This window comes from Lasiosphaeria miniovina (genome assembly GCF_030549165.1).
Source record: "Lasiosphaeria miniovina strain SMH2392-1A chromosome Unknown B0T26scaffold_6, whole genome shotgun sequence".
Taxonomy (NCBI): Eukaryota; Fungi; Ascomycota; class Sordariomycetes; order Sordariales; family Lasiosphaeriaceae; genus Lasiosphaeria; species Lasiosphaeria miniovina.
In genome coordinates, this window is record NW_026848225.1 from 4,132,016 (window position 1) to 4,155,878 (window position 23,863).

General features: G+C 59.9%; 11 protein-coding genes across 11 annotated transcripts; 6 read left to right on the top strand and 5 right to left on the bottom strand.

Moving 5' to 3' along the window:
* Window positions 1-457: 457 nt before the first annotated feature.
* On the top strand, window positions 458-4,252 carry B0T26DRAFT_787573 (uncharacterized protein; the record flags this gene model as incomplete). Its single annotated transcript, XM_060446797.1, has 1 exon — window positions 458-4,252. One exon carries the CDS (start codon window positions 458-460, stop codon window positions 3,827-3,829), a length of 3,372 nt encoding a protein of 1,123 aa, XP_060293520.1. The 3' UTR covers window positions 3,830-4,252.
* B0T26DRAFT_805707 (uncharacterized protein) lies at window positions 4,179-5,603 on the bottom strand (the record flags this gene model as incomplete). Its single annotated transcript, XM_060447163.1, has 4 exons — window positions 5,213-5,603; window positions 4,893-5,063; window positions 4,425-4,732; window positions 4,179-4,292 (listed from the first exon to the last, which is right to left on the bottom strand). Exons 1-4 carry the CDS (start codon window positions 5,355-5,357, stop codon window positions 4,179-4,181), a joined length of 738 nt encoding a protein of 245 aa, XP_060293521.1. The 5' UTR covers window positions 5,358-5,603.
* Window positions 5,604-6,005: 402 nt separating this feature from the next.
* B0T26DRAFT_652589 (uncharacterized protein) lies at window positions 6,006-7,608 on the bottom strand (the record flags this gene model as incomplete). The annotated part of the gene is made up of 3 exons (XM_060438383.1): window positions 6,006-6,695; window positions 6,748-6,811; window positions 6,872-7,608. 3 exons carry the CDS (start codon window positions 7,606-7,608, stop codon window positions 6,006-6,008), a joined length of 1,491 nt encoding a protein of 496 aa, XP_060293522.1.
* A 119-nt stretch (window positions 7,609-7,727) lies between these two features.
* On the bottom strand, window positions 7,728-8,256 carry B0T26DRAFT_724357 (uncharacterized protein; the record flags this gene model as incomplete). The annotated part of the gene is made up of 2 exons (XM_060442685.1): window positions 7,728-8,142; window positions 8,166-8,256. Coding segments are annotated over 2 exons (249 nt in total), but the record flags the coding sequence as incomplete, so codon positions are not given.
* A 2,100-nt stretch (window positions 8,257-10,356) lies between these two features.
* Window positions 10,357-12,350, top strand: B0T26DRAFT_743345 (cytochrome P450; the record flags this gene model as incomplete). The annotated part of the gene is made up of 5 exons (XM_060444242.1): window positions 10,357-10,741; window positions 10,832-11,536; window positions 11,611-11,692; window positions 11,766-12,261; window positions 12,306-12,350. The coding sequence occupies 5 exons, from the start codon at window positions 10,357-10,359 to the stop codon at window positions 12,348-12,350; spliced, it is 1,713 nt and encodes a 570-aa protein (XP_060293524.1).
* A 1,364-nt stretch (window positions 12,351-13,714) lies between these two features.
* B0T26DRAFT_724359 (uncharacterized protein) lies at window positions 13,715-14,669 on the top strand. The gene is made up of 2 exons (XM_060442686.1): window positions 13,715-14,060; window positions 14,121-14,669. Exons 1-2 carry the CDS (start codon window positions 13,997-13,999, stop codon window positions 14,654-14,656), a joined length of 600 nt encoding a protein of 199 aa, XP_060293525.1. The 5' UTR covers window positions 13,715-13,996; the 3' UTR covers window positions 14,657-14,669.
* Window positions 14,670-14,947: 278 nt separating this feature from the next.
* Window positions 14,948-15,926, bottom strand: B0T26DRAFT_724361 (uncharacterized protein). Its single transcript, XM_060442687.1, has one exon. It carries the CDS (start codon window positions 15,772-15,774, stop codon window positions 15,115-15,117), a length of 660 nt encoding a protein of 219 aa, XP_060293526.1. The 5' UTR covers window positions 15,775-15,926; the 3' UTR covers window positions 14,948-15,114.
* A 934-nt stretch (window positions 15,927-16,860) lies between these two features.
* Window positions 16,861-17,805, top strand: B0T26DRAFT_679521 (uncharacterized protein; the record flags this gene model as incomplete). The annotated part of the gene is made up of 1 exon (XM_060440365.1): window positions 16,861-17,805. One exon carries the CDS (start codon window positions 16,861-16,863, stop codon window positions 17,803-17,805), a length of 945 nt encoding a protein of 314 aa, XP_060293527.1.
* Window positions 17,806-19,043: 1,238 nt separating this feature from the next.
* On the top strand, window positions 19,044-19,634 carry B0T26DRAFT_861501 (uncharacterized protein; the record flags this gene model as incomplete). The annotated part of the gene is made up of 2 exons (XM_060447750.1): window positions 19,044-19,407; window positions 19,543-19,634. Exons 1-2 carry the CDS (start codon window positions 19,167-19,169, stop codon window positions 19,632-19,634), a joined length of 333 nt encoding a protein of 110 aa, XP_060293528.1. The 5' UTR covers window positions 19,044-19,166.
* Window positions 19,635-20,529: 895 nt separating this feature from the next.
* Window positions 20,530-22,182, top strand: B0T26DRAFT_787584 (uncharacterized protein; the record flags this gene model as incomplete). Its single annotated transcript, XM_060446798.1, has 1 exon — window positions 20,530-22,182. One exon carries the CDS (start codon window positions 20,530-20,532, stop codon window positions 22,180-22,182), a length of 1,653 nt encoding a protein of 550 aa, XP_060293529.1.
* Window positions 22,183-22,544: 362 nt separating this feature from the next.
* B0T26DRAFT_787585 (uncharacterized protein) lies at window positions 22,545-23,322 on the bottom strand (the record flags this gene model as incomplete). The annotated part of the gene is made up of 3 exons (XM_060446799.1): window positions 22,545-22,958; window positions 23,003-23,156; window positions 23,186-23,322. The coding sequence occupies 3 exons, from the start codon at window positions 23,320-23,322 to the stop codon at window positions 22,545-22,547; spliced, it is 705 nt and encodes a 234-aa protein (XP_060293530.1).
* Window positions 23,323-23,863: the final 541 nt, after the last annotated feature.

The window sequence follows — 23,863 nt, forward strand, 5'->3', positions numbered from 1 at the left end:
GGATTCTGGAATTCCGGTCAGAAGTATGCCTTGTGGCTTGGGGCTGAGTCGATATTCCTGCGAGCGGTGTGTTTGGGCCAGTTAGGGGCGTTGAAACTGCAGGCCTTGCCGCTGCGTCCCCGATTTGGTTCGTGCCAAGTGCCAGAGCCAAGACCTCACGACTGATAACGGCTGCCGAGATGTCGCATTCATCAGTTCAGCTGCTGGCTCAGCTGCTGCATCTTGACGTACACAGAGCGGAAGCATGTGACTCAATGCTGTTGTTCATAATGTCAAGAGAGTCGAGAGAGTCGAGAGAGTCGAGAGAGCCAAGAGAGTCACGAGAGCCAAGAGAGCCAAGAGAATCGAGAGAGCCAAGAGAGTCAAGAGACTCGCGATTTACACGTCAGTGACTCGAACGAATCCTTTTCTTTCCAATTAGGTGATTCATGTCTTTTGGTCTCGTGTCGATGTGAAGATGAAGACGGCTCCTCACCACCACCATGCGCCTGTTCCCTTTCGCCCGTTTCTCATCGCGGCTCTCATCTGGCTCGCCAGCCTCGTCACACTTGCACAATCCCTCCACATCCCGACTACCCCCAAGACCACAGACGTACAGCCACGGCAATCCAACGAGACAGCCGCCCCGTCACCACCGTGGGCCGACCCGGCACTGCTGCAAGCACCGCCGACATGCGTAGCCAACAACAGCATCCCGTGCATGTGGACGCCGTCGCGGCTCGACGACTGCTCGGCGACCAAGTGCACCACAGCCTTCGAGGGCGTGTGCATGGAGCGGGCCAAGCGCGTCGACCTGTCGTGCCTGTGCACGACGCTCGCGAGCGACAACTGCGCTACGTGCACTTCGCCTATCGAGCGCGCCGGCTACGACCACTGGCTCAACCTGACGTGCGGCGTGCTTCCGGCGTGGAAGGGCCTCCCCCAGAACTGGACCGCTGGCTTCACGTCGCTCGAGCTCGTGCAGATCGGCCGGGGACAGGACCGCACCGGCACCTGGGGCGTCTCGAAGTGCAACGCGTCGGCCGAAGTGGACCTCACGGACGACTGGGACACGCCGCAGTACAACATGCCCAGCTGCATGAGGGACGAGTGCTCGGCGCTGGAGCAGGGGTGGCGGCAGGCAATGTACGACGGCCGCGACGCCGCGTGGGCGAATTATAGTGTCGGCCAGCCGGGCAGCACGTTTAATGCTTCGTGCGGCGTGTTCCTCGGCCGGTCCGGCGTCTGCGGCTCGGTCTACCGGGAGGCGCAGAAGGACTGCAGCCGGATGTGCCCGTCGCGCTTCGAGAAGACGCAGAGCCTGCTGTGGCTCAACGACACGTGCCACGGCGCGCCGTCCTTCAAGGGCCTGCCGGCCAACGCGCCGGCCGATATCGACGCCGGCGTGTCGGACAGCGCGTACGACCACCTGCCGGGCGACCTCGTGTTCCCCGAGTGCGCGAGCCAGGGCGCGTGCGGCGAGTCGCTGGCGGCGCGGAAGGCGGCGGCATCGGACGTGTTCTGCGTCCTCGACGCCACGGGCCGGTACTGCAGCGGCAACCGGACCTTGGTGTCGTACGCCCGGTTCTGCGCCAACGTCAGCTACCCGGCAACGTGCGCCGGGTCCTGCGCCGGCTCGTACGGCCGCCACGACTGGCTGTGGTTCGTCAACAGCACGTGCGGCGCGGTGCCGGGCTGGGCCGGGCTGGCGGCCGGCTGGGCCGACCTGCTCGACGTGCAGCTGGCCGACGTCAAGCCGTGGGGCGACATCGCCGTCAGCCACCGCCTCGGCGGCCCCGCCGAGGCGTGCCCCACGGCCGAGGCCAACATCGCCGTCTTCGCGGCGGCCAACATAGCCATGCTGCTGTTCACGCCCATCCTCGGCCGGCGCAAGGTGGTCGAGTGGCTGACGTTTGGGTGGCTCGGCGAGCCGCACCGCCGCAGCTGGACGTACATGGGCCCGGCCATGGCGCTGCTGCAGCTGCTGGCCAACACGGCCAACGCGCTCATCATCCGCGCGGTCCCGGGCTACGGGGGCGCCGACACCAAGACGCTGGTCATGTTGTGGACAACGCGGCCGCGCATGGCGTGGCTGGCTATCCTGCTGGTGCCCTACCAGCGTGAGGACGCCATGTACTTCTCGTGCGCGGCCACGAGCCTGAGCGTCGAGGTCATCCTGCAGCTCATCTCGAGCTACACGTTCGGCACCGTCGCCAACCACGCGCGGTGGCAGGGCTTCTACAACACCGACTCGTCCGACCGCCTTGGCCGAGTCGCCTTTGGCCGTGCCGTCCAGATGATGTACGGCGGCGCGCTGCTGTGGCTACTCGTCATTGTACTCTGTCTTTGCATGCTGTACTTGTCCGTGACGCGCGTCGAGAGCGCGCTCGAGTCGCTCCTCGGGTTTACGAGCCTCAACATCGTGCGCGAGAAGCGGCGGCTGTGGCAGGCCAAGGCCGCCCGAGAAAGACTCGGCAAGGCGGATCCGGCCGAGAAGGACTCGGGGGACGGGGAGAGCAAGACCAGCACAGACGAGACGAACAGTTCTACTGCTCTTGTAATCCCTGCTACTGAAGCACCGGCCGCTGAAGAGGCCGCTCCCGCCACGCCCGCTCGTGAAGAAGCACCGGCCGCTGAAGAAGCCGCTCCCGCCACGCCCGCTCGTGAAGAAGCACCTGCCGCCGCCGAGGCAGCAGCACTGGATATTGATAGTTACTACGACCCGCGGATCAAAGGATATCGCCCGATATTGCGGACATTGCGGGATACATCACATCGTGGGCAGTACTATCCACCACCATCTGTGCAATATTCGTCACCACCTGTGCCATATTCGTTTCCACCACCTGTGCAATATTCGTTTCCACCACACCATGCGACATATTCGCTTTCACCACAGCGTACGCCATATTCGTTTCCACCATATGCATCGACCGTCCCTCCAGCCGCCCCTCCGGTGCCTCCCCGGGTGGTCGAGAGTGAGGAGGAACATGTCAGCAAGTCATACGACGCCCTGGTCAAGTCTCTCGAGGACATGGTGCAGTGGGTCAGCACTGACAAGGTGCGGTGCGACAAGCTGTTCAAAGCCGAGGCCAGGGCACGCGGCAAGTCGCTTCCCTATTCCACCCCAGCCAACAAGCCCACCAAAGAGCCCAGCCCGCCTCCGGCGACCGCAGCACCGCCCGACCAGATCGCCACCGCCGAGACTGCAGCAGTGGCCCCAGCTCCCGCAACCTGGCAGGGCAGACTCAAAGCCCTCTTCACCAAAGCCAACAGCATCTTCAAAGCCAACAGCATCTTCAAAGCCAACAGCAGCAGCCCACCGCCTGCCAGCACGAAAATCAAAATCCTCTCGACGAGCGATCTCTCCAAAGTCAGCTCGGAGCGGTACGAGCTCGAGATAGCACTCGCGAGAACAGCGAGCCTCAACCTCGAGGAAGCCAGCAACTACAAGATGGAAGCGGGTTCACGGCTCCGCGACATCCTACGCCCCAGCCTGGCGCCGCCGAACCGCTTCCTGCCGCGGCCGGGCGGCTACTGGGCGCCGTGGGAGCGCGGCTGGTGGGAGACGTACCGGGCCGGCAAGCCGGGGCGCGACGAGGCCACGGAGCGGCGGCGCCAGACCATGGAGCATCTGGAGGCGCAGTGGGCGGCCGTGCAGAAGGCCTGGGACGCCAACGCCACGCGCCTCAGCCGAGACCGCTACGAGCTCACGGAGAAACACGGCAAGGAGCAGGATGCCCGGATCCAGCGCGCCATCACGTTTGCGTTTGTTGGGATGCTCGGGTGCTGGATCGCGCAGTGGGTGTTCTGGGTCGGGTTTCTGAAGCTGTATTCGGACCAGGGGTGAGCGGATTGCATGTGTGCCATGTTGGGAGAGAGCTTTGCTGACGTCGTGACACGAACCAGGTACTGCCCGCCCAGGCTTGGGACTTTGGCTGTCAACTGGATTGTCTTTTCTGTCTTTGGTGAGTCTGCCCGAGCCGCCGAAAACGTGCATGTCGGAGAGTGATCGATTGACAAGTGTTATCTTAGGTGTTTTCATGGGCTCGAGTGTCTAATTAATGGGCTCGAGTGTCTAATTAATGGGCTCGAGTGTCTATGTTGGAATCACCAGGTACCGGTACTAGAAGCAATAGGGCGTAGCTGTACGCCGAAAACTGGTGGTTCAATTGTTGGTTGTTGATGTCTATCTAGATCTAAGAAGGAAGGTGGAAGTGGCCTACGGCCACTTGTTTAGGTTCGGTGGCCCTGCGCCCCTGCGCCTCCACAGACACATGTGGCTGCTTGCGCCTCCACCGCCACATCTGTGGCTAACCAGCGCGTTATTCCAACAGTCAATCCAGTGTCTACGGCGACTGCTCAACCTTGTTGTCAACTTCCTTGCGAATACAGACGCGAGGGTATAATTGTGCCCGGTTGGTAGATCATTCAACATTTCTCACTTGGTTGTCAATGAAGTCGCGATACTTGCCAATGAAGTCGCGATGCTTCCCAATGAAGTCGCGATGCTTCCCAATGAAGTCGCGATGCTTCCCAATGAAGTCGCGATGCTTCCCAATGAAGTCGCGATACTTGCCAATAAAGTCGCGATGCTTGCCAATAAAATCGCGATACTTGCCAATAAAATCGCGATGCTTGCTAATGAAATCGCGATGCTTGCCAATGAAATCGCGATGCTTGCTAATAAAATCGCGATACTTGCTAATGAAATCGCGATACTCGCTAATGAAACCGCGATGCTTCCTGCTACCTAATCGTCCCGCAAGCGGCCCAAATCTCATGCCTCTCCAACTGCGACATGGCTAATTAGTACCGTCTCCTCCGCTTCTTTCCGCCCCCCTTTCTTGCCCGGCCGGGGTACCCTCCCCCTCGAATTGCCTGACTCCCAAGTGCTGGCCCATCCGAATCACCTGGATTAGCATCGACGACGAAGGGTCTCCGGAACGGCGGCGCCTCCTGCATTCCCGGCCGTCCGACGCCGTGGTATCCAGACACCTGCCGAACCCTGCGCCGCTCAGAGACGACCACCCGTTCGGGGACTCTGAGGACGTGCTCGTCCTCGATGATTACCGCGGGCAAGGCTAGAAATGGGGGGTTAGAGAGCTGATCACAGGTAAACCGAGTATAATGGTGCAAGGGCACAGTATAATGGTGAAAGGGCAGTATAATGTTGAAAGGGCACAGTTGGCTCCGTGGCTGCTGCCAGTCTCGAATGCGAGGGAAAACCTACAACTCCCAGAGGACTCGGAATCATATTGAACGGACCGGCGCAGCAAGACCGCCCTCCGCCATCGCCAGGTGACATATCCGCCCACAAGCAAGACGACGGTGAGGACCACGACGACGATGGCAATGACATCGTTGGACTGGGTCATTGCTGGTTTGTTTCACGGGACGTGCGGAGACTGGGCCGATATCTCGTCAAAGTATTTCCGAATCCAGAAATCAGGTTCTTTGTCTTTCTTGAACATCGGTCGCCAGGAGAAAGAAAGAGCAGACCGAGATACCAGCCACCATCCCCATTTGACTCCTCGTTAGCTGCACGTCAGACCATGCAGGCTATTGAGGTCCCGCAGGCTATTGAGGTCCCGCACTTTCCCGCAGGTGTGCGTCGTCGACACAGCCTCAGGCCGCTTACGCGTTTCCGGCACATCCGAATAGCTAATCGTAATTAATACGCCTTGAATACGCCGATACCACGGCAGACCCCATCCAGTTCCCTCTCCCCTCAGATGGGGAACGGGGACACATCAGGCCGCACATATTTCAAAGTTCACCGTTCGTGCAGTAGTGCCATTCTTGTCATATAAGGAGATGATAGGTGTATCCTATTGATATTCTGCACCGGCTGCACCGGCTGCCCGACGGAATGCCAAGATAGTAAACAAGTGTATCGTAGATGGTAGATATCAACCCCATTGCTTTCCAACTACTGTGCCAACCGTAGTCCCTGGCTGCCCGAGCACAAATGCGATTGTGATTCCCAGCACTACAACCCAATCCAACCGAAAAAGAAAAAAAAATCAGTCCCAGTTGCCCGACCCAAGATTGACCGGCTTGCCGCTGCGCATGTCTTGCATGATCTCCTCGATGCTCCAGGGCTCATAGCGGTATCCCGGCGGGTAATTCGGCGGCACCGAGTCATCCTGCTCAAACGGCACGCCCTTGCGCATGCTCTCGACGACCCTATCGTAGACCTCATACGCATAATTCTCGGGATCGTGGCCCCAGACCCACGACGGCAGCTTGGGCTGGGCGCGGCGCGGGTCGAGCTCGACCTTGCTCCAGTCCGTGTCCTGCAGCAGCTCGGCGTTGCTGAAGCCGAGCTTCTGCGCGCAGGCGTTGCGCACGAAGCGCATGCGCACGTGCGCGCGCACCGCCGTCGGCACTTGGTCGCGGCTCCCGCCGATCTGCAGGCACGACGCCAGCGACACGGCGTCTTCGATTGCCTGCGTCGCGCCGTTGCCCGACGCCGGCAAGAACGAGTGCGCCGCGTCGCCGATGTTGACCACCCGCCCAAGTGGGGATGCCCACTTGGGCTGCGGGTTGCGCCAGAAGAGTTCGAAGTTGACGATGGTGTTGGGCGGGGTGAGCTTGACGAGCTCTTTGAACACGGGCGCCCACGGCCGCGGCCCCACGCCCTTGTCCATGTTGGCCAGCACCTCGTCGGCCTCGATCGTGTGATTCCACGACTCCTTCTCGGAGCCCGTCACCTGCGGTTGTTGTTAGTTGCCGGGGGAGGTGTGGGGCAGGGGGAAAACGTACGTCGTGATTCATGATCCAGATCATGGTGTCGGGCCGGGTCAGCGTCATGGCATAGGTGCCCGGTCTGTTTTGCGTCTGGTCAGCCGGTGCTGGTTCTGTGCGAATCGTGTCGGGCACAACCTACCCCAACCAGGTGCGGATGATGGGCTCCTCGGCGCCGTTCTCGCCGCCGGGCTGCATCTTGAAGAACTCCTTGACCTCGGGGTTCTTGTCGACGTGGTGGCGAGGGAAGGCGGCGCGCCACATGGCGCGGCCCGACTTCATGGCGCGGACCTGGCCACCAACCAACCTCTGGCTCTTGGAGCCGACGCCGTCGGCCGCAATGACGACGTCGGCCTCGAAGCGCTCGCCCTGGTCGGTCACGACGCCGCCCTTGCCCGACTGCTTGTCCTCAAAGTAGTCGACCACGCGCTTGCCGAACTGGATCCCGACGCCGAGGCGCTCGACCTGGTGGACGTACATCTTGTAGACGAGCGGCCGCATCTGGAAGGTGCCGGGCGGGGTGTCGGGGTCGAGGCCGGCGTCGCGCAGGCGGTCTGACACCTTGAGCGGGGGGATCATGCGGGCGCCGTCGTGCTTGAACGTCTCGATCCAGGCGTTGCGCAGCGAGATGGCGTCGAACTCGGCCGCCATGCCGGGCCAGTGCTTGAAGAACTTGGTCGCCGACAGCCCCATGAAGTACATGTCGCCCGCCGTGTTGATGTCGTCGTTGCGCTCCAGCACCCGCACGTTGTGACCCTTGCGCACGCACTCGATGGCCGCCGTCAGCCCGGCCAGCCCCGTGCCGACGATGAGCACGTCGATCCCCGTTCCGGGGTACCAGCCCACCGGCTTCGACTCCGAGTCGTCGATGAAGGGCATGGCGACGACGGCTAGTGAATTCACCGAGAGGGTGGTTGTTGGTTGGGGTGACGGCAGGGGAGGTTGTTGGTTGGGGTGGCGGCAGGGGAGGTTGTTGGTTGGGGTGGCGGCAGGGGAGGTTGTTGGTTGGGTGGCGGCAGGGGAGGTTGTTGGTTGGGTGGCGGCAGGGGAGGTTGTTGGTTGGGTGGCGGCAGGGATGTAGGCGGTGACGCTGCCAGTGTTCGGTATATAGAGAGCACGAAGAGGGATAACTCTAGACTGCCGCTCTAAAAGCGGAAGATTGGATCGAGGGGAAAGGAGGGCCAACGCAGTCTTGATGCGCCTCGTGCCCGGCTCCAGGGACCCCGCAGCGCATCTATCTATTCACGGGGCTACGTTGTACTAGGAGGCGGTGTGCCTGCGCGACTCGGATGATGCTGGCTCGTAGTGCTAGACGGACATGTGACGGATGGGTTGGGAGGAGAGAAGGGGCAGAACCGAGGACGGGCTGGCCTATTCGAGATGGCCGTCACTGGGGATCCGAGATGGCCGTCACTGGGGATCCGAGATGGCCGTCACTGGGGCCCGAGATGAGGCGACTGACATCCCAACATCGCCATGTTTGTACATGTACATCGCCATGTTTGTACATGTACAACAACAAGTTTGACGTATGCGTGATGCACATTGCCAGCAGCCGGCGTAAGCTGGATGCAGTGTTCAAGTAGGCATGTTGTTGTTTGTATTGCGACCGTGCGCACAACAAATGGAAAGGGGGCCCCGTAATAGGGGTCCAAGACATGCATGGGTGAGCGAATTTGCGCCCCCTGGCGAACCCTACCATGGGATGCATGCAGACTACACAGTTCCAAGACGATTAACAGGTGGCTGCCCGATAATTTCGCTTCGCGACTCGCCGTCAATACTCGTGCTGGAAAATGCGGCAGTTTGCACAAGTTTTGGCGGTGGCTTCCAAGTTGGAGTGCATCCAAGTTGGAGTGCATCCAAGCTGGAGTGGCATCGACAAGAGCCGGAGACTAAGATGCCGAGACGCCATGTGCCGAGTAAAGCCCGGCTAGCCGGGGCCGTCCTATGTGTCGGGCGCCCACTATTAAGGCGCTGGCTCTTTGATCCATCGACGCCCCCACGTGCCCGCCGGCGCATACTTTCGTCTGGCCGCTCCCTACAGAATCGATGACGATGTACGACTATTGCGGACCTGTGGGCGTTGATACGCCCGATATTCGTCGGAGAGGCGTGTGGTACGCAGTTGATGAGTGCGATGCCGGGCATTGCATGGGTTTCTTTCTTTCGTTGACGAGAACAATCTTGCAGTCTCGACAAGCGTCCAATTTGTAGATTTTGGCTGCGAATAGGAGCGAATGCGCCGAGGTGGCATGTGTGTGTCAACTCGATCCCATGTTTATCTGTCCCGCCTCTGTTCCTAGTAATGTACATGAAGGCAGTCAACATCACTTGGGCCTGCGGGCTAGACACGGTCTGAACTAGAAAGAGGGAAGAGGTCTGAACGCGAGACGAACTTGGGGCTTGTCATCCACGATTGCTCCAGAAATGGCTACTCCCCTATAATGCAAGGCAGGAGGAATGAATTCCAAATCTTCCCGATGTTGGCAAAATCCCAGCCTGCCTTGCCCCGAATCGGACTCTCCCCCCACGAAAGGGACCGGCGGCCCCACACGATTCTCGGGCGGCAATTCATACAAAGCCTGTTTGGCAAACTCGGAGAGACGATCGTGTCGCAATTGCGCGAAGTGGCGAGAGCTTATCGTCGATATACTTTGGGCCGGCGGCGGCCCGGCTCAGGAGCCACCGGACTCGGACATCCGAATTAGTGACAGAGATGGGGAGAGAGGTTGCATTTTGATGGTTGATTAACAATATAAACAGAACAAGCGTATAGAGAGTGCATTCGAGTCGAAGACCCGTTCGTAGATCAGAAGCCGTTCGGATCAGAACCCGTTCGTAGATCAGAAGCCGTTCGGATCAGAAGCCGTTCGGATCAGAACCCGTTCGTAGATCAGAACCCGTTCGTGATCAGAAAGGGAGAAGAGACAGAGTATTATTGCGGATTGTTGGTTGTGCATCGTTCCTATCTGCCTGGCCTTGTAAACTACTTAGACCAGTGTGGCCAACACTGGGGATGTTGCTTCCAGCCCACCCATGACAACTACAGTTGCGCACAACTCGGCCGTTCCACAGCCCGAGTCTTGATTCGCTCACTCGCCTGCTAGCGGCACGCGGGCTCGCGCAGGGACCTGCCGCCGGGCAGGCTACTTGCACGAGGGTGCAGGGCCGGGCTGGCGTCGATCCCAGCCGCTCGGACTCGAATCGGTAGTGTACACGGTGCGTCACAGAAACGGATGCGTAATCACTCCCTCGTGTGTTGACGGTTGAAGGGCTCAGCTGAGCCCCGGTCGGGCGGTGGCCTGGCGACCGCCGGGTTTACCGTCGAGGAAGCGCGCTCCCGCCCCGTACCAGGTGCTCGGACGATGCGACACAAAAAGAATGCGACACAAAAAGAAAGAAGAGCAGTCAACGTCGTTTTTTGATATCTTTGCGGCCTCGGCTGCTCTTGTGTTTGGATCTCGTCTCCTCTTGTGTTTGGATCTCGTCTCCTCTCGTGTTTGGATCTCGTCTCCTCTTGCTTATGTGTCCACTGGGTCACTTGCCAAGAGCTGTTCAGTCTTTTCCCTCCTAAGCTTCCTTTCTCTCTCGCCGTGACATCTTCGTTGCTCTTCTCAGTCGAAAATGCAGCTTGTCACGATCGGCCTATTGGCCCTCGTCTTGGTGGCGGCAGCGGTGCTGCACTTCATCAAAGCCTTCCGCGACATCAACGGCCCGCAGCACCCGCCGGGCCCGACCCAGATCCCCTACATCGGACGGATACACGACTTGCCCATCCAGCACATGTGGCTTAAGTTCAAAGAGTGGGCAGACAAGCACGGGTCAGCGGGCTTCTTCCGAACCGAGATGCTGGGGGCCAATTTCATCATCATCACGGACGAGAAGGTGGCCGAGGACCTGCTGGTAAAGCGCGCCAAGTACAACTCGGACCGGCCCGTCATCCGCTCGCTTTTTGACTCCAAGAGCAGCGAGGGCTCGATGGAGTACCTCCCGCTGATGGGCAAGAACCGTGAGCAAATCCCCCCTCCCCCTCCCCCTCCCCTCTCCCCCCTCCCCCCCCTTTCCACAGAACAGCATCTGACACGACGACGGCGCAAAGAATACTGGTCCCGGCAGCGCCGGCTCACCCACGCGTACATCACCGAGGCGACCAACACGCGGTACAACGGCGTCATGTACCACGAGGCCAAGCGGTGGATGGCGCGGCTGATCGAGAACCCCGACAACTTCCAGGCGTCGCTCGAGGACATGGCGTCCAAGGTCATGTGCCAGCTGACGTGGGACGACCCGAGCGTCAGCGAGTACTGCACCAAGAGCGCGTGGGGGCTGCTAACGCAGATGTCGCCGGCGGGGCCCATTACCAACGTGCTCACGCCGCTGTGGCACCTGCCGTGGCACCTCAACCCGTGGAAGCGCGCCGAGCGCAAGCGCCACGACGAGCAGCAGGCGTGGTGGATGAACCAGCTCCTAACCGTCCGCGAGCGCTTAGGCGAGGGCGAGATGCGGCCGTGCTTCACGCGGCAGTTCCTCGAGAAGACGTCGCTCAAGACGTCCATCTCGGGCGACTACGAGGCGTCGTCGGTGCTCGGCATGCTCGCGCTCGTCGGCATCTTCACCGTCGCCGGCCCGCTGTCGTACTGGCTCGTATCCATGGTCCACCACCCCGAGTGGCAGGCCACCGTGCAGCGCGAGATCGACGACGTGTGCGGCGGTCGCATGCCCACCCTCGAGGACTCCCCCAAGCTGCCCGTCCTGCGCGCGTGTATCAAGGAGACGATGCGCTGGAAGCCCAACGTGCCCACTGGTGGGTGGCCGTCCTCGCCCAGATAGTACCCGAGTCAGAAGTCGCATGTGTGTACTGACGTGCATGTCCCATAGGCGTCGCCCACGAGACCGAGGCCGATGACGTGTACAACGGCTACTTCATCCCCAAGGGGACCCGCATCCTGCCTCTGGACTGGCAAGTGGCTCCTTCTTACCGTCTCTCGTGCAAGCCACGGCCCCAACCGGCCCGCGACTAACCACCGCCACAGGGCCTTCCTCCGCAACCCCGAGAAATACCCCGACCCGGACAACTTCCGGCCCGAGCGCTGGCTGGAGCCAGGGTGGCCGACCTACCAGGCGCCCCTGACGCAATTCCCCACCATCAAAGGCATGACGTCCTTCGGCTGGGGCCAGCGGCAGTGCCTGGGCATGTCGCTCACACAGGACGAGCTGCTCATCGCCTGCGGCACGCTCGCGTGGACCTTCACGCTCAAGCGCAAGCTGCGCGACGCGTCGGCGGGGCCGGCCGGCGGGTTCCTGCCGGTGCCGCTCGACAAGTCCAACTCGCTGCTGATCATCAAGCCGGACCCGTTCGAGATGGCCTTCGAGCCGCGCAGCGACGCCCGCCGCGCCGACGCCCTGCGCCTGTGGGCCGACGCCGACGCCGAGGACGCCGCGGAGCGCGAGGCGTTTGTGCGCGCGGCGAGGCGTGGCAAGCAGCCCGTCGTCGAGCAGAAGCTGCCGTCGCCCGGCGTGCCGATTTCCGTGCTTGATGTCAAGAAGCAGGGTGTGCTGATCCAGGTTGACAGGGTGAATTCCTATTCTGGGTTTTGAGCCCTGATGGGCGGTGGTAATTAGAGGAGTGCGGTGTTTTCTTTTTTCCCTTTATTTATGTTCACTCTTTAATTATGTCCATCCTTTATTTATGTCCACCCTTTATTTATGTCCACTATCTAAGCTGTATCTCCTATGGGATTGGTCTAATTGTTTTTTTGCACATGCTGCACGAAGCGAACTGGGCATGTACAGGATAGATGCGGGTTAATGGCATAATGGTCGTGTGCCTGCGAGCAGGACCGGGTGCGTGGTTCAGGGGTAGGCGGGTGCGTGGTTCAGGGGTAGGCGGGTGCGTGGTTCAGGGGTAGGTTCGTGAGCAGTGTCAGCGGTATCTACGGCGGTTAGCGAGAGTTGCATGTGATATCAGATGGAAGGGGGTTTTTCTCTTTCTATTAGACTCTAGGGGAGCCTAGACTGCTTCCCTCGTCTTTGAGGTTTGCTTAAACTGAAGATACCATGGTTACTCCGAGGCAGGCTCTTTGAGTCGATTGTCATGGAAATATGCGTTCGAATGTTTCTATACACCTCTCAAGCCGCATCTTCTGGTTTCCGTGTGCAAGTTGAAGGCCCTTCAGCGCATTTCTCCTGTTTTCTTGTGGGGGTATCCAGGATGTCACGCACAGCTCTAATATTGGGAGCTTCTCTTCCAGTTCCGTACAAATACCAACAAGGCTCGTGAAACAAAGTCTTTCTTCCACAACACTATTGATGCACATTTCACTTCATAGTTCTCGCTCCCTGGAAAGTGGAATCTAACATCAGGTGATTTCCCACTACTTCCCTGGTTGTTTGTTTATTCTTAAGATGATCGGTGACACGCGTCTTATAAACATGTGCAGCACGGGCGAACAACACCGTAGATTTCTTCACCATGACTAGGCGGTATTCTGGAAACCACTTTTTGTTGTTTTATTACGATACGTCCCAACTGGCTCGGCCTGAAGTATGCCCAGGGTCACTTTGACCATACACATCACATGTTTTCGTGTTTCAGAGTCTCCGCACTCTAAACCTAGCCCATCACTAAGGTTTGCATGGACGCGATCCAAACCCAAACACCACCGGCTTGGCGGGGGTTCGGCTGGCTTGCTAAGCTTTTGGTCGTGCAATGTTTTGATCCGGGGGAGCGGCCTGGGAAGGGAGCTGTGCACGCGCACAAGCGTATGTTTGGCAAACACCCTGCCCTGGGCGTGCATGCGGTGTGCATGTGACGATCTGTTGACTTGGGAAAGTTCCTGCTGATCACTGATCCGACGGGGTTGACCAAAATAGTAAACAGCCCACGACACAAACAGCCCACGACACAAACAGCCCACGACACAAATAGCCCACGACACAAATAGCCCCACGACACAACAGCCCACAACACAAACAGCCCCACAACACAAACACCCACAAGCCATCACATCGGTATCCACAAGATGTCAGAAACCATGACGGCATGAGCAGGAATTTGGCCACTTCCGAGTGGGTTGAAAGGGCCAGTAGATGAGAAGCGAGGGCCGCTTCGTCACTTCGTGCGGTGCAGCGCGACGTAAACGACCCGGCTGACACTCCCGCAATTCGCCCCTTTTCTCTCCCTCGTCCTCATCCATCCATCCTTGCATCCTCACACGCAGCCCCGTGCAAACCCGCCGCAGATTCACAACCCCAGCCTCAAATCATGCCTACCGTGCCAACAGAGGCCGTGGTTGGTACCACCATTGCCTTTTCCTTCATCCTGCTCGGTGAGTGCTCCCGTCGGATCCCAACAGGGAGCTAGAACTGAACACGAACCCACGCCAAAGGCAATGCCGTCACGCAGTCGTTCATGGGCGTGCCGGCGCTGCTGGTCGACTTCCCGCGGCCGTCGTCGCCCGAGCACGCGGCGGCGGCGCGTCACCTGGGCCGGCAGTGGCCCGTGTTCTGGAACGTGGGCAACGTGTTCTTCCGGCCCATCAGCACGCTGGGGATTTTCGGGTACGCGTACGCGAGCTGGGCGGCGCGGGGGGCCAGTCTCGGGAGCAGCCACGGCACCGGCACCAGCTTCTCGGGCCTGGTGAGCGGCAGCACCGCGCCCCTCGGCCTGGCGGGCGACTGGCGGCTGTACGCGCTGTCGGCGGCGTGCCACCTCGTCACGGTGCTGCACTCGGCGCTCAACATGCAGCCGCTCAACAACAAGCTCGACGGGCTGCGCTCGCCCAAGACCAGCGGCGTCGACGAGAGCCTCGCCGAGTACTACGCCCGCCGCTGGATCAAGCTCAACTCGGTGCGCGTCGTCATGCCGTTCGTCGCCGGCAGCGTGGCGCTGTGGCAGACGCTGCGCTCTCGTACGTCGCTGTAGGCTGAGTGTAGATAGTCTTGTATAGAGTGGGTGGGGTCTTGTATATGAGTGGGTGGGGAGGGTAGAGATCTCCGCCTGGATTCCGAGATGGCCGACGACGATAACCTGGCTGGCGAGTTGTTGGATGTGATTAACCCGAGAGATTAATTCACTTCTCGGTTCTCATAGGAACTTGCTGTGTTAAGAAGAGGCGCACCCATAATATTGGATTAGATTGGCACAAGCTATCACGCACTGATTTAATTAGTTAATTAGTATCGATGTATTCAGAATAACACCAGGGTGTTCATGTCGGGATAGAAAGTTGCATTAATTATAAAACAAAAGGCAAGATTCAAGAGCCAAACAACATACACGAGTCAAGAGCCGAATAACATACACGAGTCTAGAGGATGATTGTTAAACCAAACACTCCCCTCGAACATGCAACGAACACGCACACGGCCTGAGGCCGGCCACTACTGCAGCATCCGCCGCACGCCATAAAAGGTGCCCACGGCAAGGCAGCTGAAGAGGAGGACATTCCCCACCACAGCAGCGCTCCCGAGCCCGTCGCCGCCGGGGAAGAAGTGTTTGGGGGCGTGGCGGCGGCGCATCTCGGTGGCCTTGACGCTGTCGACAAACTCCTGGATTTCGACGACCTTTTCGCCGTCAGGCGAGAGACGCACCATCATGACGCACTCGTTGGTCCAGTCCCCGTCGCCACCGCCACCCGTTTTGGCCTCCTTCTCCTGCCTCCTCCCCTTGCCCTCGGCCCTGGCAGCAGCGTCTGCGGCCTTCGGTCGTCGGTCGTTTTGGCGGCGGCGGCTCTTCAGGGCGCCCTCCATGCGGGCGTGGACGACGACGACGCCCTGGGCTACGTCCTCGAAGATGGCCTGGGGCACCATTCGGAATTCGTCAAAGATGGAGAAGATGCCACGGGCGTGCAGGGCAAAGTCGTCCTTGGTGCGCGCGGGCATGCCCAGGCTGGCCGGCAGCACCCAGTGCCCAAAGTCGTCCGACAGCGGCGCCAGCAGCTGCTCGACCGACAGGCTCGAGTACCCGTCTAGGAGCGCCTGCACCGTGCGCATGCGTGCCGGCGAAGGTGAGGTTTCTATTCCAGACGTAGAGTCGGCCATTGGAGCTGAGCTGAGGAGAGTAGGGTGGCTCGAACTGAGACGGAATTGAGCTGAACGGATTGGCCTGAACGGATTGAGCGAACGGATTGAGCTGAACGGATTGAGCGAACGGATTGAGCTGAACGGATTGAGCTGAACGGATTGAGCTGAACTGAGCTGGACAGACAGACGAGCTCTTGTCGTGGCATTTGTGGGTGTGAGTTTGCGATTGTGGACCTCTCGTTAATTCGATCGAGGTGAGGCCTCGTTGTCGCTCACTGACACGGATTGGCCTCCCATTTTCCCCTTTCGCGCACATGTTCCCTTGCTCCCGTCTGGTGCTGAGGTCCAATTGCTTGAATCACGTCGAGGAACTCGGTCGCAGCCGCTTTCTAGGTGCCATGCGCTAAAAGGGCCCCGCGCCTCTGGCTTGAGGCAGCCTGAATCCACTGTGTTTAGCTACCATTCCGGACCTCGCCGCCCATTTGGGGTCGGCTGGAGGAAGCAGGAAAGCCCGGCCACTCGCGCCTTCTCACTCGCGCCTTCTCTAGGAGGGTTCCCGTTTCCAGACGGGAGTCTAGATTTCTTGCGTCCGTCCTCCTCGCCTTCCAGGAAGCCATTGCACGTGCTCGGCCGCTCCAACCCCACCTGAGTCCTGATAATGCCTCGAAGCTTCCCCAGCAGTCGTCTTAATTAGTCACCCACTACCGCGTTAGTATTCACATCCCGCGATAAGGGAAAATGTGCGCAGATACAGCACGGCCCGTCCGTTACGTCACGATTGCCTTGCCTGTCGTCAGTCGCGGGGTAGTCCGGTAGCGACCCATTGGATCTGGCATCATGTCGTCCGGCCTCGCCAGCAATCCCCACGAGCGACCTGCCGCGCACACAGCCTGAACTCGTCTCGCTGCCGCTGTTCTGCTCCGTCTTGACCCACCCACCGCAAATTTGCAGCAGCAGCATCGCGTCGCCTTCAATTCTCGATCCACTCCAGATTCCGAAAGTCGCAGAAGAGCAGCCGACAGATAAGAGCAGCCGACAGATAAGAACAGCCGACAAATAAGAACAGCCGACAAATAAGAACAACCGACAGATAACAAGTACACCATGGCCAAGACACTGCTGATCACGGGCGCCACGGGCAAGCAGGGCGGCGCCGTCGTCGACGCAGTGCTAGGCCTCAATAAGAAGGGCGAGCAGTTCACCATCCTCGCCGTCACGCGCAACCCGTCGTCGCCCAGCGCCCAGCGGCTGGCGGACAAGTCGCCCGACGTCAAGCTGGTCGAGGGCGACCTCAACGACGTGCCGGCGCTGTTCGTGGCGGCCAAGCGCGCCCACGACCAGCCCATCTGGGGCGTCTACTCGGTGCAGGTGTCCATGGGCCCCGGCGCCACCGTCGACGGCGAGGTCAAGCAGGGTACTGCCCTCATCGACAGCGCCATCGAGGCCGGCGTCAAGCACCTTGTCTACAGCAGCGTCGAGCGCGGCGGCGACAAGGCCTCGTGGGACAACCCGACCCCCATCCCGCACTTCCAGACCAAGCACCAAATCGAGCTGCACTTGCGCAACGCCACCGCCCCCGGCACCCCCGGCGCCGCCATGGGCTGGACCATCCTGCGGCCCGTCGCCTTCATGGACAACCTGGCCCCCGGCTTCCCCACCAAGGTGTTCCTGGCCTCGCTGCGCAACCACCTCGGCGAGAACGACAAGCCGCTGCAGTGGATCGCCACGTCCGATATTGGCGTCTTCGCGGCCAAGGCCTTTGCCAACCCGGCCGAGTGGGACCACCGCGCCGTCGGCCTAGCCGGCGACGAGCTGACCATGGAGCAGCTCAGCCGCGCCTTTGCCCGCGCCACGGGCAGCCCGGCGCCCATCACGTACTCGCTGCTGGGCTCCGCCCTCACCTTCGCCGTCAAGGAGATGGGCACCATGATCGCCTGGTTCGCCAGCAACGGCTACGGCGCCGACATTGCCGCCCGCCGCAAGGACTACCCGGGCCTGCTCACCATGGAGCAGTGGCTGAAGGACAAGAGCGGGTTTGCCACCAAGTAGTTTTTGGATGTCGAGAGCAAGTCTTGGAGGGCAGGTGCCGTGTACATCACCTTTTGTGTTATTTTATTGCGTGCGCGGTCGTGAGAGATAGCTACACATCAAGGACAGCGGTCCCACGCTTGTGGAGTTGGCCACCAGGGGCTAGCTCTGCTCGCCATCAATAGCCCGTCGCAGCATATCCATGCAGTGAAAGGATTACCTAAATTAACCGCGAATCACTGGTGCCGTGGCTCCCTGTCCGCATGGCCCCAGCCAGTCATCCCATGTCCGTCCCAATTCTCCACCTTGCAGACTCGGCACGTCTTTCCATGTATGCATGCGGCGCGGGTGGGCCGTCAGGACACTCGCTCGCGCGCAGCGAATTCCCAACGGCCTCGCCGGGGGAATGAGAGCGCATGCGAGTGTTTGGCCCTTTTAAGCGGGTCCCTGAGCGCGTTTCATGCGCTAAGCAGTTGAGACTCCAGTCTCGTCCCCAAATTCTGGGATGGATGCTGCGCGTGCCGTCTGAGACGCGCCAATGAACACGGGAGAGCCGCCTCGGCGCCAGCGACAAAATTTTATTTTTATTTTTATTTTTTATTTTTTTCGGAGGGAGTAGGTGGGAAGATGGTCGCGCGCATCGAAACCCCAACAAAGGATGGCAGCCCGGGTAGCGGCACTCTTGGCGCGCCGTACATCGCCGGGCATGAAGCAGAGAGGGCGGGGCGCATGGCGATGGGCGTCGCATCGTGTTCGTCTCAACCAGGGAGTCAGTACGGAGGCACGTAGTACTGCGAAAGGAACAGAACAAATGTCGAGGTGAAGGTGAAACCAGGCGAGTCACACCACTCAGTCCGCCAGACAGGGAAGCCACTCCCGATTTTAGCGTCGACTCCGGGATTAAAAAAGGGGCGTCGTGCATCTCAATCCGGTCGAATCTGGGGGATCGCACACACCAAAACGCCCCTGGTCCCTGTCCGTGCAGCGTGCAGCGTGCATCCATCCGCCAGCCTGCGCCGCACGGCAGGCCTTGCCGAGGTGCAGTACTTCACAAAGCTGGGTCGGGTGGTACTGTACCTAGCTTGTGCCCAAAGGGGACTGGACATCGTGAGGTCTGTAACTCAGTTTGAGGCTCGCTAGCACCTGCAAGACAAGGAGGATGGACGGGCAGGCATGCAGGTAGGTAGACATATAAAGGCCGTCGGCGTGCGTTTCCCAGTGCTATCTTTTGATCAATATTCCTTGTCGACCGCAGCCAAGTTTCATTCGTTCTTTTTCTCTTTGCTGTCGCCGGCCGGCCGGTTTTTTACTGACGATCTATTTCCTTGTCTTCATCGATACCCTATTTCAACTACCAGTCCTCCCTCTGCGCCTCAGCCAAGATGAAGTTCTCCATTGCTGCCGTCCTCGTTTCCCTCCTCGCCGCGGGCAACGCCCTCGTCATCGAGGACCCGCACATGACACCGGTGCGCCGCGACGTGCTGCTGCTGGAGCGCCAAAACGCAAACAACGGCCGCCCCGTGTCCAACGGCGCTTGCTGCATCGCCAACACCAGCAAGAAGCAGGACGTGTGCACTGTCAACGGCCAGCAGGGCAAGTGCGTGCCTGCGAACACGGCTGGCTGTACGTCTGCTTTCTCTAGTCGCTTCCTTCGCCCCGTAGCCAACTGCAACTCTTCTCCAAGGCTGTCACTGGGTCGAGTGTAGTTGGGTACCGAACTGGGAACTGAATCTGACAACCTCTCTTTGATCCATTTAGGCAACGCCAAGTTGACCTGCATCAGGAACGCCGCGCTCACATGCAATAACAACGTCCTGGAGAACGGCAGGCCCCTGTGCCGGCCTAAATGAGTCACCTAAATGAGTCACCAATCTGGTGGTCGACCGAGTTGAGGTTGTGAGGGAGTGGTTGGACTGTTGGCACTGCTGGCACTGTCTTGTCCGACTTGCAAGCGGATTGCTGAGCTCTGATTGGCTGGATCGACTCAACCACTTCTGTCCAGGACTTCACGTCCACGACACAGGTTCCCTCTCAGGTTTCATCTAGTGTTCCTATTGTCTGTACATATCAAATTCACCAAACCTACTTCGACACTTGTGCCTATTCCTTAAACTCTTCCTATTGTGCGTGGTGCCTATTGTGCGTGGTGTTGCAATTGTTCATCGACCGAGCCCCACTTTCGTGTAAGTGAGGTTAAAACATTTCCATCCTCGCGCTCTCCTTCGACCCTCTTTTCTTCCCTCGGCAACCAAGTCGGATTTTTCTGGTGTTTTTTTCGTCGCCACATTTTTCGTCTGTCCCAGCTTGACCTCGAGTCGCGATACCAGCTCCCTGCTCTCCCTCGTCACAACCCGCGCAAATGCGCCAAATCTTGGTGCGTAAGTTCGTCCCGAACTTCATCTCTCAGCCTGGCCTTTCACCCCGTTCTCACTTTGACGCAAGTTGCTCAGAGGCAATCCATCATCTGATTCGACTCACATACCCCGCCATGAAATAACTTCCTTCCTGCGTGCCTGACTTGCCCCGCTTCCTTGGGCTTCCCCAGTGCCCTGTGCTCAGCATTTGCAGCTCTTTACCTGCACCGAGCCTGACTTGTTCTCCATCCCACCTCAACCTTTTCAGGCACTCTGCCTTGACACTTGACATCACAACCAAGCTAATCAATTGGCGCACGACACAGAGAATATTGTTTCGTCCCCCCCGCCTTCCTTTTTGGGGTTTTTTATTGAGAAAAAAAAAGTCGCGATGGAGCGTCTTGTCCCCGTCTTCGCCCCCACTGCACTGGCCGTCACCAAGCGGAAGGCAGACGACTCTGCCAGCGACGACGAGCGCGCCGGGAAGCGCTCCAAGACCTGGGCTGACACCTCGGTGTCGAGGAAGCGCCCGGCGGCGCAGGATCTCGACCTCCCGGACCGCAGCAAGCGTCCCCGCCTCGCCCCCGCCAGCGCTGCCAATGACACCGGCAGCAGCAGCAACAACAACGACACCGACAAGGTGTACGACCTGGCCTTCTGGGCCTTGGTCGAGCACGACTCGGCCGCCTGGGCCCTGACCAAGCCCGAGCCAGCGCACACCCCGCGCGAGCGCGTCGCGGCATACCGCCGCACCCTCTTCCCCTTCCTGGAGCTGCCGGCCGAGATCCGGCTCCACATCTACGAGCTGCTCTTCGACCGCCGCGCGACGGCGATCGTGTCCCCGAGCGCCAAGCATGTGATCGACAGCCGCACGGTCGGGTTCGGCAACACGGGCTGCATTATGATGTCCATGATGCTAGCCAACAAAAAGCTTCGCAACGAGGTGGCCGACTTTATCTACCGCAACAACACGTTCAAGGTCGCGGTCACGCAGGGCCGCGCCTGGATCAACCTCATCGGCCGCCCCAATGCCGCCGCCGTCGAGCACATCATCATCGAGTGCTCCAGCCGCGTCAAGCACGCCAAGACGAACCTGTCCTTCGTGCTCAACACGCTGCGCAAGCGCTGCGGCATGACGCTCAAGACGCTGACATTCCGCGTCGGCTGGCCGGTGCTGGGCCTCGACTCGAAGACCTTCATGGAGTGGCTGGTCAAGTACGAGCCGATCCGGGCGGCGCTGGGCGGGTTCCGCAAGCTGGAGAAGCTGGAGGTCGACATGGCCGACCGCGAGCGCTACTTCTACAACACGTTCGGCCAGTGGTACCGCCCCCCGTCGATGTCGCTCAACCAGTGGGGCTGGCACTTCCAGTGCGAACTGTACTTGGAGCTGGCCGACATCGTCATGTGCGAGGTGGTGGCGGCCGAGATGCGCGTGCGCCGCCCCGGCGGCTGGTGGGAGACGCACCAGTATCTCTCCGAGCACCACACCGACGACAACCGCGACCCGACGCACCAGATCTACCACTGGGCGTCCTTCCAGCCATCCGACCCGCGCCCCAACAAGTCCCAGCTGGCCCGCAAGCGCGAGCGCGAGCGCCAGAGGCGCAAGAAGGCGGCCGAGAAGGTGACTAAGGATAAGGCGGCCGGCAAGGAAGAGGAGAATCGGCTGAGGAAGCTGGCCAAGAACCAGCGCAAGCGCGCGGCGAAAAAGCTCAAGTTTGCAAAGGCACGCGCGGAGAAGAAGATCGCGACCAACAAAGCGCGGGACGAGAGACGGGCGGCGAAGAGGGCGGCAGGAAAGGCCGAGAAGAAGGCGGCCGAGAAGGATGTCGAGATGGCCGATGCCGACGCTGCCGTCGAGGGCAAGGGCAAGGAGGAGGTGGTGGTCCATGTCGAGATGGCCGATGTCGAGATGGCCGATGTCGAGATGGCCGATGTCGAGATGGCTAATATCGAGATGGCCGGTGTCAACGCAACCGCCCCTGCCGCACCTACCGCCGAGGGCAAGAAGAAGGAGAACAAGAACGTTGAGACGGCGGCCTGAGCGCCTGCCGAGGAATTACCAAAGCCTCCAAGAGAATCGGTTAGGTGTGCAGAGCTCTCACGAACGCCCAAAATAGAATCGACTAGCTAGGCCTACAACGGAATCGATCGACTAGGCATGCACGACCATCATCTAGAACCAGGCCCACAACGGAATCGATCGACTAGGCGTGCAGAGCCATCACGAAGGCCTGAAATATAAATTCTGAGGCGGGTAAGGGGCTGCCGATCTGTGTCTAGCTCGCTGGCTGGAGTTTGTTTTGCCCTTGACTTTATTGTTATATACCCATGCCCTTCATATATTGTTGGATAGACCACCCCACCCGTATCTTGACCTACTTTCTTGGCAATACCTCGTGCCTCTCAAAGCAGCTTGTCCCTATTCCGTCCCAAAAACCCACTGACAGACGTCAGCCTAGCAAACTCCTTGGCCGCCGCCGCAGAACTCGCCGTCTCGACCGCGTTGCTCCAGTGCATCGCCGCCAGCACGCGGTAGTCCTGCTTCGCCTTCCCCTGCGCCAGCTCCTCGTCCGAGTAGTAGTGCACCTTGACCTCTGCACCGCCCAGGGCACTACTCGGCTTATCCGCCACCTCGCCGATCGTCAACGCCTCAACCCCCAAATCAATCTCCCTCCCAGCATACCTACCCGGCTCGCCCAGCACCGCCGCAACGACGACCCCCACGTCCGCCCCGTCGAACCACCCCAGCTTCGTGTCGCGCCGCCACGCCACGCGCAGCGTCCTGTCATCCTCGCCACGCCCGGGAAGAAAAACCGGCTGCCGGGCCTGGTGAGCAGCTGCAAAAAGTGCGCCGGCCTTACGATCGCCCACTGCGCGAACCCGGCGCCGCGCACGAGCTCTTCGACGCTGTGCCGCGCCAGCCAGCTCACGTACGTCGGGTAGTCTGGCCCCCAGCCGGGGAACGTCTCTTGCTGTCCCACTTTCAGCGACATCGACGCGATCATCAGCGCCACGCTGGCGGAGGAGCGGGCCGCTGATATGACGTTGCGCGCGCGGACGCCGATGACGGGTCCCGCGACCAAGCCCAGACTTGGTGGCCTGCCTCGAGGCGTCGCCGGACGACGCCCTGGCCTTGGTTGCCGGTTGCGCCTGTGATGGGGACGTTTCTCTGCAGGACCATTTTGGAGGAGTTAGGTGTGGTCCGTTCCTGGGGAATGACTGTCTAACGGTTTTTCTTGTGTCAGTGTCGCAACTTTTTGCTGCCTTGGCAAGACTTCCTGCCACTGTAGGGGGAGAGGAGGAGGCACGAGACGCCTTTTATTTCCCTTCGGAGTGTGCAGGAGTACGCGCCAGTCCGCTGCGTTCTTCTCCCCAAGTTGTCATGGAGTTGGTCCGACTGTGTTCTCGGCAAATCCTGATCGTGCCCTGCAAGACGAACATCCCTTTGTCACCTCGATATCTATCGCAGGTTTGGAATTGACGTACAGAATATTGACCAGGGTGGCGGATCCCAAATCACGAGGGCAACGCGTATATAATACGCCTTGTCATCCGCGTTCTCTGTTCCGGAGCTGTATCTCTGACCGGACGAAGAGGCTGCGGAATTTCTGAGGCGTCCTTCGCTCGGTTCTGCCTGTCATTACGCGTACAGGATTCAGACTACATGTTGGTTTCCAAGCACGAAGCAGACAAATGTTCCTGAGTCCGTATTCTTTGTTTGG